An 18,949-nucleotide genomic window follows, 5' to 3' on the forward strand; every position below is an offset into this window, starting at 1 on the left:
ATGCACCATGAGTGTGAATGGATGAGTGTGCATGTGCACCCATGAAGGCAAGCTTGTGAGGAGGTGGGGTGATGCAGTGCAGATAAGGGCACATGAGGAGAGAGTCCTCCGCATGTCCAGCCACATTAAGCTGCTGACCACCCTCTCGCCACTACATGTGGCAAAAAGGTTCCTCACCCCCGAGTTAGAGGGTGGCCATCTCCATCTCACCTGGCTTCTGAGCTTTATGCCTGGACTTTAGATGGACCATTTTGTTGTCCCAGCAGGACAGTTCTAAACTAAACTAAACTAAACTAAGTTCTAAACTAAATCTAGAGCCAAGGTTTCGCTGGTTTTTCAAGGAAAATGTCAAGTAACATTGTGGCTGAAATCAGAAACATAAACATTAGGTAGTAAGTCATTCCAGACTCAAATGAGGCTTATTTCTCAGTAAACATATTTAGGGCCAGGGTATGTATGTGACATAGTTCAAGTGTAGCACCACAGGCTAGAAAGAACATTTAGTTTTATTACATCTTATTGTTAACCAATGGTAAAAGGTCAGCAATAACACTAAGTGGTATTAGCAGAAAAAAAATGGAAATAAAAAGGGTTGCCTCAGGTGTTCATAAAATGACATCAGCTGAGGTTGCAGCACAAAGCAAAATGGCATTCAAGAACATTAAGTCAAGGTTGAATAAGTTATTCACTTAATTCCCTGTTAAGATTGCCCTTCAAATGAAAATGTGGTTTTAAAACTGAACCAAGCTAAATAGTTTGTGATTTTTTTAAAAAAAATGTTAAAGCCATGTTATGTAGGAGACGGGAAACACATAGTGTAAAGAGGCACAAAAGAGTCTGAAGTAATGACAGCCTCACAAAAATATTTTTCTGTGTCACACATGCAGACAACCTTCATTCTACCCCCCTTTTAAATACACTGGCCAGAAGAAAGAGGAGTGTGAGGTAAATCCTAAAAGAGCGGTTGTCAGCTGCTTTACTCCACAGTTTGCCATCACAGAACAAAGGTTTTCTCCCAGATTGTTCACCAGTACTCAGGTGGTATCTGGACACAGTGTTTATTGATTTCAGTAAGGTTTTTGACAAAGTCTCCAATGATACAATTGTGAGGAAGCTGGTAAATGTGGGCTGAACAAAGTACAGTCAAATGGAATCAGTTATGGAAGTCCGTTTTACTTCCAAAATGGTCAAAAACCAAAGCACAGCTTGTGATTGGCTGCAGGAAGCTCTTGCAACCAATTGGAAGCCACAGAAGCCCCATCAGGTATTTGGCTTCCAAAAGAACATTCGAAAACCAGAACAGTCACTTCCGAGTTTCGATCATCAGGGAGCCAAAACATTTGAGAACTAGGCTGTTTGACTTCCAAGGTACGAATGTAACTGTTAGGTGGATTTGTAGTTGGTTGACTGACCAAACCCAAAGAGTCCTCATTAATGGTTCCTAGACATTGTTCAGCTTGAACACTGAGGTCCAGCTCCAAGGGCCTTCTGGCGGTTCCCTCACTGCAAGAAGCGAGATTACAGGGAACCAGGAGGAGGGCCTTCTTGGTAGTGGTGCCTGCCCTGTGCAACGCCCTCCCATCGGATGTCAAGGAAATAAACAACTATCGGACTTTTAGAAGACATCTGAAGGCAGCCCTATTTAGGGAAGTTTTTAATGTTTGATGTTTTATTGTGTTTTTAATATTCTGTTGGGAGCTGCCCAGGGTGGCCGAGGAAACCCAGCCAGATGGGTGGGGTATGTATGTATGAATAATAATAATAATAATAATAATAATAATAATAATAATAATATCATCATCATCATTATCCTGGGGAAAAGTCTGATGCTGCAGGGTTCTGTCCTGGGCCTGTTGTTGTTCAACATCTTCATAAATGACTTGGATGAAGGAATTGAGGAGATGTTCATCAAATTTGCAGATGACACAAAACTGGAAGGGGTAGCTAATGTCGCAGAAGACAGAATCAGAATTCAAAATGACCTTAACAGATTGGAGAACTGGGCCCAAGCTAACAAAATGAATTTCAATAGGGACAAATGTAAGGTTTAGTGCTTAGGCAAATATAAGATGGGGGATACCTGGCTTACTAGTAGTATATGTGAAAAGGATCTTGGGGTCTTGGTGGACCACAAGCTTAACAGTGTGGTGCTATTCTAGGCTGCATCAACAGAAGTACAGTGTCCAGATCAAGGGAAGTAAGAGTACCACTCTATTCTGCCTTGGTCACACCACACCTGGAATACGGTGTCCAGTTCTGGGAGCCACAGTTTCAGAAGGATGTTGACAAGATGTAACGTGTGCAGAGATCAAGATGATCAAGGGTTATGAGGAATGGGATTTTCACAGAGGAGTTTCACAGTGGACCGTATTAGGACTCCAGAGTGTGGTACTGTGGTACCTCGCATTACAAACGCCTCAGGTTACAAATGCTTCAGGTTACAAACTCCGCTAACCTTGAAGAGTTACCTTGAGTTGAGAACTTTGCCCCAGGATGAGAACGGAATTCATGTGCCAACGGCGCAGTGGCAGCAAGAGGCCCCATTAGCGAAAGCACGCCTCTATTTAAGAACAGTTTCAGGTTAAAAACAGACCTCCGGAACAAATTAAGTTCATAACTAGAGGCACCACTGTACTCCTTTCTGAACACAAAATACCAGCTGAACATATAAATGTGCTGCTGGATTTAATAGTTCCCATTGTACTCCATTTAGAAAATATTTCTTTAGAAAGTATTTCTAAAGGTCTCTAATTGAGAATATTCTTGTACATCCATTTTTCCATATTACTCTCATGAAGTAATTTATTAACTTTACTCTGGTGCCTTCTTCATTGTCTTGCAGGCAAGGGCAAGGAATCTCTTGTGAAGACAATAACAGGAAGAGCTGCAAGTTAAACAGTCACCATTACTTAGAATTCACCTGACGGAAAGCACCTACAGCATTTTTCTTCTTTTGTTGTTGGGGGTGGAAAGAAGGTGGCAGCCAGGTATCTGCAAAAGTGTGTACTTAGCACTTACCAATGTACACATTTAAGAACTGAAGAAGATTAGCTTGACAAAGTACACTAAAGGAAGTGCACAGAGATTAAGGGGTCAAAGCACTTGGTTTTAGGACAGCTAATGCAACTACTTGTGAGTAAGCGATTTGGGAGAGCTATCAGCTTGTGTTTTGCTTCCACAGTGAAGAGGTGAGAGGGAAGAACCCAGCAGAACTGACCAGAGCTGGATTTCTAGCAGTTAATTCTCCAGCTATCTAGTTACTAGTGGTTACGGGAAAGAGAAAGCCACAGAGATTATGGACTGTAGGTCTGGTGAATCATGAAAGTGTCCTTAAATATGGAACATCAGAAGCTGCCCAGACAGCGGCTCACTAACACTTTGCTCTTCTAACCCCGTAGGCAGGGGCTCAGTGGCAGAGAAGTTGTGTGTGTGTCTTTCATGCCACCTACTACCTAATTGTGAACCTAAGATCTTCAGTGTGCAAACAAAGTTTGTGGCCTATCACTGAGCCTTAAAAATGCCATTTACCATATATACCACGGGTTGTCAACCTGGTCCCTACGGCCCACTAGTGGGCGTTTCAGGATTCTAGGTGGGCGGTAGGGGGTTCCACAACACAAGCTGAATCCTCCTTCCACCGAGCGCTGGTGGGCAGTAGGGAACTTTTACCATCAAGAAAGATGCATTAGTGGGCGGTAGGTATGAAAAGGTTGACTACCCCGATATACACAATGTTTTGGGTCTGAGCCATGAATAATAAAAGAAATCAAATTAAATTAAAACTCTTCTTTCTATGTAGGGTGTTCCTGTCCTACAAAGTCCCCAATGTACACAGGTAATGCCCAGCAAAAGCTAACCTCTCTCCTACTAAAATTAATAGGACTAAAGTGCTCAACTTTGGGCTGAATACAAATCTACCCATGTGAACCAAGCAATGATATAACATAGGCAAGCGTAAAAAACTGTCGCTTCTTTTCACAAAAATGGGCAGCTGTTTCCTAGAATCATGGTGGAGCTATGCTGTATCTGGAGGTTTGCCCCTTATATTCTCTGTCCAGGAGGTCCAGCTCCTGTCTTCCTGGAAGCTATTCTATTCCCTAGGGCCTGGGCAGAAGCCAACCAGCTGCACTGCCACATATTTCAGAGTTTTGTCGTAGGGAGAGCCCCACCTGCAATCATAAAGATTTAAAGCAGCTGATGATGAGGATTTCTTTTTGCCACTGTAGAGCTGATACACAAAGTAGACCCAATGAAAACTTTAGGTTGCCATGCCAACCCTTTTACATAACTAAAACTGGGACCTGCAACAAAATACATGTACTGCACCATGGAATACCCTGTTCACTTTTACAGCCGGCCAGCTAAGCTCACCTCTGCAATACTCTGTTCCATTCCTCCTATTGACTGGTTTTCTAGTTTCCCAATACTGTACTGCCTCTCCGTGTTCTGTGGTGACTGAGCTCTGTTCTCGTTGGGCTGTTTTTTATGGGGGGGGATTCCCCTCCTTAATATCCCCCCACCTAAAGATTTGTTGTTCCTGTATAAATCTTGGGGCTTCCCCCGTCCTGCTGATAAGCTTCTCTGGTACCTGAATGGTGCTGTTTTAGCTGCATAGGCAACAGCATTCACACCTGAGCACTGGCAACAGAGGAAATGATAGGTTTCCACTAAGAAAAGCAAAGAATGACATAAATTGTATCCTTCTAAGTGTGGTTGCTGTGTCCCCTCTGCTCTCAGAACTTTCCTCCCCAAAGCCTCACTATCAAATGCATATTGCATACTTTTTTCTGTTGCCTGCTTCTCCGGGCCCAATGAGACTGGGCGGGAAAGAAGCTGCAATGGAGGTTTGCAGAGTTGGAAAGTGCAAGGCAGAAGGAGTATAGGCAAGGGAAAGTGCTTGCTCACCACCTCCCAAAATTTAATGGTGAACTGCACTGAAAATGAAAAGGTGCCTTATTTTGCAATGCTGACAGGTGCAGAGAAAGCAAGAAGTGGAGGAAAAGTACTGGGGGATCAGTTCCCATACTTGAAAACACTAAACAATGGAGCATGGCATTGAAACATGGCTCCTCTGTAACCAGCCTTTGTCTTCATCTAGCCTGGGTAAACTCTTTCTGTTTCCTTCCAAAATGGAATCTGCATCTATGACATGCTGAAGGAAGCATGTTTATCTGTAGGTTAGTGAAACTAGGATCTGTATCAAGGGTAAGGGTTAGTTACCATATTGATTATCTTTTACTTCTATGCAACTAGTATTTCTCTCACTCACTTTCATGCCTAAAATGGCCAGATTGGCTTATTTCCCATCAGCCTTCATTCCCATCTTGCCACGCCCATTTGACAAATTTTTTGGCAGGAAAATCTGAGTGACTTTGTTACTCTGCTCCCCCCCAAAATTATTCACGCAAGTGTGAATTTAAGAGCCTGTGCTAAGTGATTGAGCTAAGCAGAACATTGTCTTTTGAAGAAAAGACCAAGGAACTGAAAATCATTTATCTTGGCTTTGATACGCTCAGAAGGAATAGTTCAGATTCAGAAAAAGAAAAGAAACAAGAAGGGAAGCTATAGCTTTTCACCTAATTACATTTTAGCACGGTACAAAACAAATCAAGGTGTGAAAACAGGCATTCTTCTGTCCTTGAGAAAACAACAGCTATGAATGAAGTAAAATTCATGTATTGTAGACTAGGGGAAAACAAGGGCATTGACCACCTTTTTTTAAAAAAATAAAATCATGCCACTACCCGGAAGTACTGAAAAATTAAGACTAAGACTTCAGCTGAAAAATACTTCTGGTACTAGGATCAAGTTTCTAGATGCCCAGGTGACCTAGATCTTGAGAGAAATGCAGTCTGCTTGCCAACAAAACCCACCTCTACAGACTGAAAAGTGCTATAGCATTTGGAGATGACAGCCATAAGGATCAGGCAGCCCACAAAACACCTTGCACTATATTCTTGGTGACCACAGCAGAGGCCATAGCACCTCACAACATTCATCCAAATACCATAGCAAGGAGAGGGAAGAAGTCGCCACATCCCCAGGCTATGTTCAATGTGCATAAAGCCTGTAGTCCTTGTCCAAAGGACGAGAAAATACCTGCTTACCACAATGATTTTCAAACTATGTTCTCAGGGATCACTGAGATGGTCCGTAACGAAATACAGGCCCTGGGAGGGACACTATGACTGAACTGCAGCCTCAGCCCACTTCTGAACATGCTATAGGGCAGGGGTCACCAGCCTTTTTTGCTTGCACTGACAGTTTGCAGAGCTTACAGCAGGAATGCGCAACCTTTTCTCCTTTGAGAGCCCCGGTCCAGTGGGGAGGTGTAGCCATTGCTGGGAATAGCCAGAGGCAAATGTGGGGGAGATAAGAACATCCTGCTGGATCAGGCCAATAACCCATCTAGCCCAGCATCCTGTTCTCACAGTGGCCAACCAGAGGCCTGTGGGAAACCTGCAAGCAGGATTCGAATCCAAGAACAACTCTCCCCTCCTGTAGTTTCCAGAAACTGGTATCCCAAGGCATGGAGACAGAACATAGCCATCATGGCTGGTCGCCTTTGATAGTCCTCTCCTCCATGAATTGGTCTAATCCTTTTTTAAGCCATCCAAGTTGGTGATCATCACTGCCGCCTGTGTGTTCCACAGTTTAACTACGCTCTCTTGGAAGAAGCAGATTCTTTTATCCATCTCCTAACACTCAAGTTTAACTGAATGAGTTCAAGAGTTAAGACACACAGAGAGAACTTCTCTCTATCCCCTTTCTCCACGCCATGCATAATTTTACAACCTTCTATCATGTTACCTCTTTCTTGCCTTTTCTCCAAACTAAAAAATCCCAAACACTGCAACCTTTCCTCATAAGTGAGTTGTTCCACCCCCCTGACAATTTTGGTTTTCCTTTTCTGAACCTTTCTCAACTCTACAATATCCTTTTTTGAGGTGAGGCAACCAGAACTGTACACAGTATTCCAAATGCAATCACACCATAAATTTGTATAATATTGTTAAGATATGGGCAGTTTTGTTTTCAATTCCTTTCCCAATGATCCCATGAAAATTCCCTTTTCACGGCTGCTGCGCTGTGGGTTAAACCACAGAGCCTAGGACTTGCCGATCAGAAGGTCGGCAGTTCGAATCCTCGCGACGGAGTGAGCTCCCGTTGCTCGGTCCCAGCTCCTGCCAACCTAGCAGTTCGAAAGCACGTAGTGCAAGTAGATAAATAGGTACCACTCCAGCGGGAAGGTGAACGGCGTTTCCGTGCACTGCTCTGGTTCGCCAGAAGCGGCTTAGTCCTGCTGGCCACATGACCCGGAAGCTGTATGCCGGCTCCCTCGGCCAATAAAGCGAGATGAGCCCCGCAACCCCAGAGTCGTCTGCAACTGGACCTAACAGTCAGGGGTCCCTTTTTGCTCCAACGTACATCACTTTACACTTGTTTACATTGAATTGCATTTGCCATTTTACTGCTCATTCACTCAATTTGTATGTGCTGCAAGCCATCCAAAGTGGCTGGGAAAACCCCGCCAGATGGGGGGGGTATAAACAATAAAATTATTATTTTAGTAGTAGTGGTGGTGGACATTTTGCTATCTCTTTAATAATCCTGAACAATTTAGTATCATCAGCAAACATGGCTACCTTACTACTCACCCTAACTCTAGATGGTTTATGAACAAGTTAAAAAGCACAGGTCCCAATACAGTGGTACCTCAGGTTAAGTACTTAATTCGTTCCGGAGGTCCGTTCTTAACCTGAAACTGTTCTTAACCTGAAGCACCACTTTAGCTAATGGGGCCTCCTGCTGCTGCCGCGCCGCCGGAGCACGATTTCTGTTCTCATCCTGAAGCAAAGTTCTTAACCCGAGGTACTATTTCTGGGTTAGCAGAGTCTGTAACCTGAAGTGTATGTAACCTGAAGCATATGTAACCTGAGGTACCACTGTACTGATCCTTCGTGGGCTCTACTTTCTACAGTGGTACCTTGGGTTAAGAACTTAATACATTCTGGAGGTCCGTTCTTAACCTGAAACTGTTCTTAACCTGAAGCACCACTTTAGCTAATGGGGCCTCCCGCTGCTGCTGAGCCACCGCCACATGATTTCTGTTCTCATCCTGAAGCAAAGTTCTTAACCCGAGGTACTATTTCTGGGTTAGCGGAGTCTGTAACCTGAAGTGTCTGTAACCCGAGGTACCACTGTATTTCTCTCCATTTGGAGAATCCACTCTAACACTGAATCAGAACAAAAAACCAAACCACCACTTGGAAATGGAGCTTTAAAGCACAAACCTGTACCTAGAAACGTGGCACAAAAGGAAGTTTGGATGAGTGCTCGGTTAACCAGATACCCTCTATCTATGTGCTTGCTGACACTCTCAAAGAATTCGAATAGGTTTATGAGACAAGAATTTCCCTTACAGAAGCCATGCTGGTTCTGCTTCAGAAAGACTTGTTCTTCTATATGCTTGGTTACTTTATCTTTAAAAATATTTTCTACCAATTTTCCAGGGACAGATGTCAAGCTAACTGGCCTGTAATTTCCATGATGCCTACTGCATCCCTTAAAACAAAGTGTTATATTGGGCAAGTTACTTTTTGTTATTGCTGTTAGAAGATCAGCAATTTTACATTTGAGTTCTTTGAGAACTCTCAAGAGGATGCAATCCAGACCCAGCAATTTGTCAATTTTTATTTTGTCCATTATACCTAAAAATTCACCTCTTGTCACTGCTCTCCGTCTTAGTTTCCCAGACATGCCTCTTGCAAAGCTTAGTTCAGGCACTGGGATTTGCCCTATATCCTCTGGTGTGAAAACAGATCTAAAGAATTCATTCAGCTTCTCCCCAATCTCCTTATCCTCCTTTGACTCCCTTATCATCCAAGGGTCCAACTGCCTTCCTGGACATACTAAGAACTTATTGTTGCTGGTCTTAATGTGTTCCTCAAATTAATTTTTAGTATTCCTTACTTACTGTCTGCTTGCACTTTTTTGCTAAAGTTTGTGTTCCTTTTTGTTATCTTCATTTGGACAAGAGTTCCTTTTTTTGAAGGAAGCCTTCTTGCCTCTAAAAGCTTCTTTGACTCCGCTCATTAACCACGCCAGTTTGCTCTTGGCCTTCATGGTACCTTTCCTGCTCTGAGGTATACAACAACAACAAACCTTTATTGCATTAGCATACAGCCATAGCAAGATAAGACAAAAATGCTAGAGAGAAGCAACCTGATAAAACAGAATTCAAACGATATTACTGGCATTGTGACATTTAAATTACCCTAAAACAATAATATAAAAATTTAGTTGCCAGGTATATATATTCAAGTTGTGTTTCCAATTTTCTGTCTTTAAACAATTCCCAAGCAATTCTGAGTGATTTGACCTTCTTGGCTTCTCAACTGGCTTTTTAACCAAGCCCCTCAATCTGAGGAAATTTACTCTTTTGAAATCAGCTGTGACTGTGGTGGATTTCCTTCACAATTGGTTATTTACAGGTACAGTCATAACTCGGGTTAAATGTGCTTCAGGTTGAGCACTTTCGCGGCAACGCAGAAGTAATGGAACGTGCTACTTCTGGGTTTCGCTGCTCGTGCATGCGCAGATGGTCAAAATGACATCATGCTTCTGGATGCGAACGGGGCTCCGGAACGGATCCCATCCGTATCCAGAGGTACCACTGTATACTTTATTTAACAGCACTTTGATCACTGCTCCCACCTGGCTCAACTAAGCTTACATCTCACACCAGGTCCTGGATGCCATTTATCTCCATTTTTCTGCTGCTGCTCCTTCCTCTTCTCTTTCTCTCTCTCTTTCTCAACTCTCCCTTCCTCTCTGCCCACTGGGCTGCTGGGCAAGGAACAGATCACTCTTGTCACAGGGCTGAACTGTTTGCTTGCAAAGGGCTTTTGATATTTGGCCATGGGCCACAGATTGCTAACAGTGTATTTGTTTTCGATGGATTGCTCCTTTTGTTTCAAAACACCTATGTCCAAGGGCATAGGGTTATTCTAGAATAGCTGGGTTCTTTGATGGAATGAACTTTTGGTTTCGGATTCCATCACCCTTAAAATATATGATCTAACATTCATAATAACCTATATGGGCAGCATATTAGTACCTATGATTTATCTTCTTCTTTTTTAACTTCCAGAGTTCAATGGATTGTGTGTTTCTGCATAATATATATAATAAGAAAGATGAGCAAAATAAAACAAAATTTGTGTTCCAGCAACCATAAGCTGGCATAATTGAAAGGATTTGTGTTTACTTTAAGCACCAAGAGGGGTCCACTGAGACTTGCGCAAATGCTGCTTATGTTGAGGCACACCTGGATTCCTTATGTAAATGCACTGTATACAAAGTGCTGCTGTGAACAGCTGCCACATTATCTATGGGCTGTAATGTGAACCATGTAGAGCTGTGCTGCTCTGGGATCTCATTTCTTACTGTAAATAATTAAGACTTGCATCTAGAAAAGCTTAGTTGTGCCCTTGCATGTGCGTGACTAGGAGGAGGTGGGGACAAAGGAGGGGAGGATACAACCTAACAGGTCTTCTGAATGCATTAAATTAGTCAGATGGAAACTAAATGTGATCACAGGCATCCATTTACAGTAAGGAAATTCAACACAAGCATTGTTTGCATAAGCCCTAAGACTGGAAGCACTCACTTGGCAAGTCCAGGCTTCTAGAAATTCCAGGCTAATATATTTACTTACTTTATTCTTATTATAGCCAAAGTGCAGATTTAAAAGATACCTGGTGCAGCAACACAAATCGCAGCCATATTCTTCATTGATAAGATAGCAAACCACGTGAAATCCATACCTGTGCCTTCTCCAATGATGGAAAAACCCTTGTTTTAATTGGGCGTCCACAAAACCCAACACAAAGGAGCATGCCTGAAGCTACACAGTGCGCACGAGTGTAATAGTTTGCTGCACAGTATGGATTTTGTTAATCAATTACCTATTTTAAATCAGAAGAAGAAGGTTGCAATCCTAGGCACAGGGAACAAGTCACATTATAATAATTGGCATTTTCTTGCAAATAAGCATGAATAGGATTGTACTGCAAGCATGCTACAGCTGTCACAGGTGTTGGTAGCGCTGGTCAAATATCTTCAATTTTATTTAATTTGTTGAATATATGTAGTCAAATTCAGGGGGGGGGGACAAATGCCTAAATGTGTACCACTCATTGCCAGAACACTGGAAGTGAAGAGCCAAACTAGGTAGAATACGCATGTATATTTTCTCTTCCTTACCTCTGCTAGTAAATAAAGATTTAGGGACAAAATATATTATGCATGTATCTTTGCACACCAGTCCTTTTTCCACTCAAAAGCTTTTCTCTAGAGGACTGCAAAGCAGCAATTGGTGAGCAATTTCAAGTTTAAAAAAGGAGATTCTGACTAAACACCAGGAAGAACTTTCTGACAGTAAGAGCTGTTTGACAGAGGAATGGGCCCCCTCAGAAGGTGGTGGACTCTCCTTCCCTGGAGTGTAGCTGAGTGGGACTCAGCTGTGGGCAGCCTGAGGAAGCATTTTTCACCTTGAGCCTGTCCAAAAATGCAAGCCCTGCTATGGACCAGGAAACAGCTAGAAGAGGAGGAGAAGACAGAGGGTGAAGAAGAAGTTGTGTGCAAAGGGAGACCCTTTCCTCATCCTTTGGACCTCCTGGGAAACTCAACAAGTCTGCTACACCTGGAGCTGGGTGTGGAGAGTGCAGCTGAATGGGTCACAGCTGTGGGCAGCCTGAGAGGCTGAACCCTGTGCGGAAGACACAAGATCTACCCACCCGGGAAGAATGGCAGATGAAGGTGATGGACTACATGGAACTGGCGGAAATGACTGGCAGAATCCGAGACCAGGGAGAAGAGTTGGTGGAGGAAGATTGGAAGAAATTTAAAGACTATTTACAGAAACATTGCAAAATTAATGAATGTTAGAAGGATGTTGGAATGATGTTATGTGGCTTTAGCAGAAATGTTATAAAGGATTTGGGAAAAACTGACTGTTAATTGGTGAAAGGAGGGAAAGTAAAGATACATTATATTAATATAAATTACAGGACAAAAATTTGAAAAGATGGAAAGGATTTGCTGAAACAGATAATTGAACTAGAATACAAAAAAGGGAGGTGTGAGGAGGTCAAGGAAATAAGCTAATGAAAGATAAGTTATGGGAAGATGCGCTGTATTCCTTTTTTTTTTTTTGCTTTTTTAATGGATTTTATTTTTTGTGTTTTTTCTTTCTTTTTCTCATTCTTGTTTTTTCTTTATTGTGATGTGTTGTATTGTTTTTGTTTAAAATGGTGTTTTTTGTTTTTTCTTCTGTAACCTTTAAAACTTTAATAAATATTAATTTAAAAAAAGAGAGAGAGGCTGAACCCTGTGCAAGGCCATCTGATGACCTCCCTGCTTGGAGAAGGAGGCACGAGGCTCTGGCAGAGTCCTAGAACCCTCCTACCTCCTTCCCAAAGCCTGGTAAGCACTTGCCCAGCTTTGGGAAGGAGAAAGGACTCTTTTCTTTCTTCTATCTTTCTTTGGCGATCCCTCGTAGCCAAGTAAGATTGTCTTCCATAAACACAGTTTTAACAATGAGTCCGTAAGTGACTGTGGAGGCCAATTCTGGATCCACGCATCCTTGCACAGTGGGGACATTGGTTTCCGGGCAGGAGCTGATCACGGTGTGGATTTGCCAAGCGTGCCTTCCTCCTAGCATGTTTCTCCCTCCCCATGCTTACCTGGCTTTGAGAAGGCACCTTCCTCAGCTGCCCTAAATCTGCCCCTGGCCTGAGGAAGGCCATCCACCTTGGACCTGACAATAAAAAGTAAGCCAAGAACAACAGACTACAGTTGTTGTAGTCTGCTGTTTTGTTTCCTGACACCCTTCTCATAGCAATAAGCCTGAGAGGGTGTGTCAGAAAGAAATTGATTTGATATTGGTTTATGTAGGTTACTAACTTTGTACTAAAGTCACATTTCTATATGTAACTGTGTATTTTTGTAATATTTTAAGTTATCTGTTGTTGTTCCAGTTTTTTTGTACACCACTTAAGAGATTTTTTAAATTTACTAAGTGGTATAGAAATCAAATATTCGAATAATTAAATTGGAGATTTTTATGTAGAGGTTGGATGGCCATCTGCCATGGATGCTTTAGTTGAGATTTATGCATTGCAGAGGGCTGGACCAAATGACCCTCAAGGTCCCTTCCAATTCTGCAATTCTATGGTTCTTTGAATTTTGAGCAGGCCAGAAGAATCTGCTCCTACCCAACAACCCATCACTGCCGTTCTCCTACAGCTGCCTTTCTTCTAAAAGGTATAGAAAAAATTACACACAACTGCATGCAGCCTGTACTGTACTTGGATCCTGTGTGTGCTGTCCAGCTAAAGTTGCAAACTTTTAAGTCCCAGATTCACAGAGCTATCCTACACGTTATTATTTGGAAGTATGTCCTACTGAGTTCCATGGGACTTGCTCCCAAGGAAGCATTTTAGGTTTGCAGGCAAATAGAACACAACGGGCAAAAATTTCCAAAGCTTGGAAATATTCTTCTACTGGCACTGTTGAGAGTCATGAGCAACAGATACTGCTGCTCCCAACTCCTACATGCTCATTTCTGTCCAAAGGGCTGATCAAACTGACCTCCTATCTATCTATCTATCTATCTATCTATAGAAGGAGGAGCTGCTGTTGCTGTTGCTGCTGCTGCTGCTGCTGCTGCTACTACTACTACATCATCATTATCATAGCCAAATTATTTCATCAAGCAACTTACCCTGTGTGTAAGATCAAGAGCAGTTCAGCAGCTACTCAGGGCACAGAAACTGTATCACATTTCTAACCAACAGCAGTGTTGGAAAGGCTTACAAACTATAGAATCACAAAGAAGAGGCTATTTCTTTCTATTGTTATCCTATAATGCAAAAACCAGACCTGAAACTACACCATTTCAATCCCTAACCTGGACAAGCACATTCAGCTACCCATTCCAGAAAATAAAACCAAAATGAAATTCATTGCATATTTGGAAGATCCTATTCAACATGAGGCTGTAAGGCAATATCAATAACAGAAGACCAAGAATATTCAAATGAATGTTGCCTGGATTTCCCCCCTGCAGAGCAAACAGAAGTTTTGGTGGGAGATCAGAAAAGAGTGGTATCATGGAGAACAGCCTCCCTTCCTCACTGCCCCTGCTCTGCAAAAGATTCAGTCCCCAGTGCCTAACATACAAGAGGGTGGGAAGGACATGGCGGGACCCTGCCCTACAGCTCCTGCATGATGTCTAATTTCACACAAGACCCATCCCTTGGAGCCACTTCCCATGTTGTGTCTGCCACAGCTACACTGAAGTTGTTCTGGTGTTTCCCACAACAAATGCATAAAGAGTGAAGGGCAGTGTTGCATTTCTGAACACTCAGAGGTAAGCCAAACATGTCCATGGTGGGTTTTTAGGGGCATCCGTTTGCCCACTGCATGCTAAGCGCTTCCTGTGAGAAACACCAGCAAGGCTGTGGCGAAGCCAATTGACAGAAAGTTAAAGGGAGGTTCAGGAAAGTGGGGCACTCCCTCAGGAAGCCTAAGATCCCAGCTGCAATTTTCTGTATTTCACAGGATAACCAGCACCAGAGTGAAAACTTGGTACAGAATTTGTCAGCAACACATTATCCGTTGAAAACAAATGTATTACATCTCCAGGGCTCTTTAAAGGTGTATTCATTGCTCAATAAAATATGCAAGGGGATACAGTCAGCATGCACAATTAAAGGATCTTCCCTTCTACCTTCTCTCTTTCCCACACACAAATGCACACCAAACAAACTCCATACTCACGTGCTGAGAGTAATAGTTTGCCTCATTATTTTTTTTGTCTGTCCTTACTAATCTGATGTTTTAAAAAACGTATATAAACCCTGTTGTCTCTTTGGCTACCAATACCATGAACTGGTGTAGTGCTTTGGTTTGGAATAGGAATTAGAAGATAGGAATACCTGGCTCAAATCTCAGCTCTGCCATTAACTTTCTTGGTGACTATAGGCTCAGCCTTTCCCCACTCCCATCTAAGGAAGAGTAATGCTGATCCATCTTGAAGGGTTATTGCTCATAAGACATGTGGAAAATACTAGGTGTTTTTATTATGCTATGCATTCATTCATTCATTCATTCATTCATTCATTCATTTTCCTTGCTATATTTCATAGAATCATAGAATTGTAAAGTTGGAAGGAACCACGAGGGTCATCTAGTCCAACCTACTGCAATGCAGGAATCTTTTTGCCCAACATGGGGCTTGAACCCATGACCTTGAGTTTAAGAGTCTCGCGCTCTACTGACTGAGCTATCTGTATCCCACTTTTTTCTCCAAGGAGTTCAAAGGTGCTGAGTTAGGCTGAGTGACTGGCCCAAGGTCACCCAGTGAGCTCCATGGCCAAGTGGGGGATTTAAACCCTGGTTTCCCAGGTCCCAGCAGGACACTCTAAGTTGTTGTAATAGAGGTCAAGAAATGCAGCCGTCTGCCCATGTTATATTTCACCAACTTCCCAAACCCCAGGGCCAATTCACACTTCAAAATCAAGCACAAAAAGTATGAGGCAAAATATGCACATTGAATCAGCCCCTACTTGTGCTTATTGCAGGAATCCTTGGTCATTAAACACACCCGCACTAGACATGTGTGCCATTGAAACCTGGCTACCTTTTTTGTCCCTTGACTGAAAAATAAAATGCAAATTGGTCTTCCATATTCACATGGAAAATGCAGAGGGAGCTGGTGGTCCTAGCCAGGTGGGAAGAAGCAGCCCATGCAAAGCAGCTAGTCTGCAGCCGGTACTTATGAAACCCTAACACCACTGCAGCAAAGCATCACAATTAAATGTGGAATTTTATAATCCAGGGAACATCATTACAAACTGCTCAGATGTTAATAATTCTACTCACAGGGAAATCCTAACTGCTAGGCTTAAAAAGAAACCTGAGCAATGCGCCCAGAGGCATGAGACACTGAAGTTTTCCTACATAACCCCCATTGACACAATTATTTGTGTCATCTTATACCTCTTTTAAATGTGTTTTGGGGAGGGGGTAATTGATTTGTTTTTTGTTCTTGCTATTATCACGTATTTGATGCTTCTATATTGTATTTCTATGTTGTCAACAGCCCTGAGATCTGTGGATGAAGGGCTGTATAAAAATTTAATAAATTATTATTATTATTTGCAGTGCAAAAGGCCAGCTTGACATCAGCAGAGTGAAGTGGCCTGTCTCTGGCAGTTATTTTGGAGTACAAGTAAAGGGCAGCAAATTACCAGCAATTTCATTCATAAGCCCCACCAGGGGTGCGTTCCCCCCTGCCTCTGGCCCCAGGGCCATGTCCTGGGCCATCACCAACACCCGCTTGCATGGAGCAGCCAGGTCAGACCACTGGTCCATCTAGCCCAATGTTGTCTGGTCACTGGTCTTGCTGGTGTTTTCAGGCAGGGACGTTTTCAGTCCAGCTGCACTGGATCCTTTCGGCTGGTGCTGGGCGGGTGCGACCGGGCGGGGGTAAACCTTCTATAGGCAAAAAGCTTGCTCTCTTCCTCCTCCTCCTCTCTCCTACTGCCTGAGCTCCTTTTACAAAGCCCACTACAGCTGCACGGTCCGCCTCTCCTTCTCTCAAACTGCCACATTGCGCTCTTTCTTCCCCACCTTTTACAGGAGAGCAAGGCCCTTTAGTGCCTAGTGGGGTCGGCCAAAGATGCTTCACGGAGCAGAAAGAGCACTTTTCATTCATTGCAAAACAGCTACAGATATGGAACATGGCAGGAGCCTGAAGCATCTCTGGTCTGGGGGATGTGAAGCTGGCAAGCCGGCCAAGGAGCAGCACCGATCTGCCCAGCCGCTCTTCCAGGCGCGCGCTGTGGGCACTGGAGAGAAAAGCAAGACGCCCTGCGGAGCAAATCCGGGCAGTGGCAGAATTATATCTTCCAGATTCTCCAGCGATGGAGAAAAAACTATTCAGAAAGTTAAGGAGCACCAATTCAGCTGGAGAACAGTCAGCCCTCATGCCTGAGGCACCCATTCGCCAAGGCGGAGCACAAAAGGAGTGGAGGGGGGGGGAGAGAAGGCATGGAAGAGGCTGGCCCACTCACAAATCTTGGCCACGCTGGCGACGAAAATCCACAGGACGATGATGTAGGGCGCCTGCACGTGATGCCACTTGAAGGTGACGATCTGGAAGCCCTCGCTCGTGTGCTCCGGCGGCGCCTCTTCCGACCCCGCGGCGGCGGGCAGCAGCAGCAGCAAGCCCAGCAGGAGAAGCCCCCAAGGCGGCCGCGGCCTCATCCTGGCCGGACCCATCAGCGGGGCAGAGACCTTCCGGGCGGCGGGCGGCGATGGCAGCAGGAGCGGCGAGCGCACAGCGTCTGCCCCAGCGCGCACGGCCGGCAGGGATCGGCCACGCCGCCGCCGCCGCCTTTATGCTGTGCCCCCCCCCGCCCCGAGGGGAGGAGCCTCCTCGGCGGAGCCCGCGTGCCCCAAGCCGGGCAAGCCCGCCGCCCAGGGCTCTTCCCCGGCCCCGAGGCGCCGGACTTGCCCCGTGGGGCCCCGAGCCATCCACTTGGCCAGGCGGCAGCGCTGCTCGCCCCTTCCTTCCTCTGGGAGGGAAGCCCGGGAGCCTGGCTCCGGTTCCCCCAGCAGGGAAACCGAACCACCGTCGGAAGCGCGCTCGTCCCGCGCGCCGGTTTCCGCCAGCGCTGCTCGCCGCTCTGCGTCTTCCTCGCGGCCGAGCCCGGTGCCCGCCTTCTTCCCAAGGAGCCGGCGCCTTTGGCCAGCGAAGGGCCGGGCTGGCTGGACTGGGGTCCCGATCCCGGGGAGGCAGCGCGAGCCGGGCGCCCGAGAAAAGCTGCACGCCGAGCCCATTTGCGCGACTCGCCCGCCCGCCCACCTTCCCGGCCAGGCCACTTGGCGTGGGAGTTCAAAGAGCTCCCCGGAGAGATAAGGGAGCGAGCGTGGAAGAGGCTCGAGGGGGAACAGCCCTGGCGGCAGGAAGGGAGAGCCTGCTCGGCTTAGCAAAGGGGGCTGTGGAAGTGGCCCTGAAGCTCCAAGGGGGCCGCCTCCAGCTCCACCATGCAGTCAGCATTGGACTAACGCTGCGAGATAAGCGATTCTTGCGGCAAGCTTCACAATAAAGTTTGAATTGCGCACCTAGTTCAGACTTCTGGCGTGGGGACGACTGCAAGGATTTGATTCCCTACCCCGGCTCATGTCAGATGCCTGCAACGTCTTGGAGGAGGAACGGAAGGGTCCCTACCTGCAAGGAGCCCACCACACGTAAAAAAACAAAATAGTGCTTTCTTTAGCACGTGTCAGAAAAAGGTGAAGAATTTTCCCAGGCCAGGGAAGTTTGGCTCTCTCAGACTTGCACATCTCTTTAGTTAATGCACTCACGGCAACCCTTGTAGCTTGTGCGCTTCTGCCTGAAGGCAGCCTTTCTCCAGGCAAGACACTGGCTGGTGGGTATTGTGGTCCCAAGCAGCTGGGTGGCAGCAGGTTAGGGACTTCTGCCTCAAGGCATGGCACATTTCCTGGCAGAAGTGAAGCATGCCTTTGCTCCTGCCATCTCAGGGCAACCAAGGAGTTATCTTAATATCATTCAGGAACTAGTATTACATCTCAGGTTTTACTCCTCTCTTTTCAATGTTTTTAAAATCCTGCAAGTTATCTTGGTGCTATGGGAGCTGGCCAGAGAAGGTCACCTCTCCCCACAGCAGGACTAAACGTCAGGAAAGTGGGTCACTGTGGCACAGTGGGAAGCCACAGCTTGGCTTCTCCCTGGGCTTCTCCTGGTGAAGTGGGGAGCAGTGCTGCCGTGTCTCTCATGCTTCCAAGGTAAAGATGTTTCAATCCAGCCTAAGTGGTGGAGAAAATAAAACGTCAGAACCTAAGAAGAGCCTCC

The 18,949-nt window shown here is 45.0% G+C and overlaps 1 protein-coding gene across 2 annotated transcripts in view; it reads right to left on the bottom strand.

Annotated features, from left to right (window-relative positions):
* Positions 1-17,415, bottom strand: part of SLC9A3 (solute carrier family 9 member A3) — a 52,045-nt gene extending 34,630 nt beyond the window's left edge. For both annotated transcript variants that reach the window (XM_053361493.1, XM_053361494.1), the window contains exon 1: positions 17,145-17,415. In XM_053361493.1, coding sequence (XP_053217468.1) covers positions 17,145-17,352 — 208 coding nt within the window. In that variant the 5' untranslated portion in view covers positions 17,353-17,415. The remainder of the gene's footprint in view (positions 1-17,144) is intronic.
* Between the last annotated feature and the right edge of the window lie 1,534 nt (positions 17,416-18,949).

The sequence above is a fragment of the Podarcis raffonei genome, chromosome 13, assembly GCF_027172205.1.
Source record: "Podarcis raffonei isolate rPodRaf1 chromosome 13, rPodRaf1.pri, whole genome shotgun sequence".
NCBI classification, from domain to species: domain Eukaryota; kingdom Metazoa; phylum Chordata; class Lepidosauria; order Squamata; family Lacertidae; genus Podarcis; species Podarcis raffonei.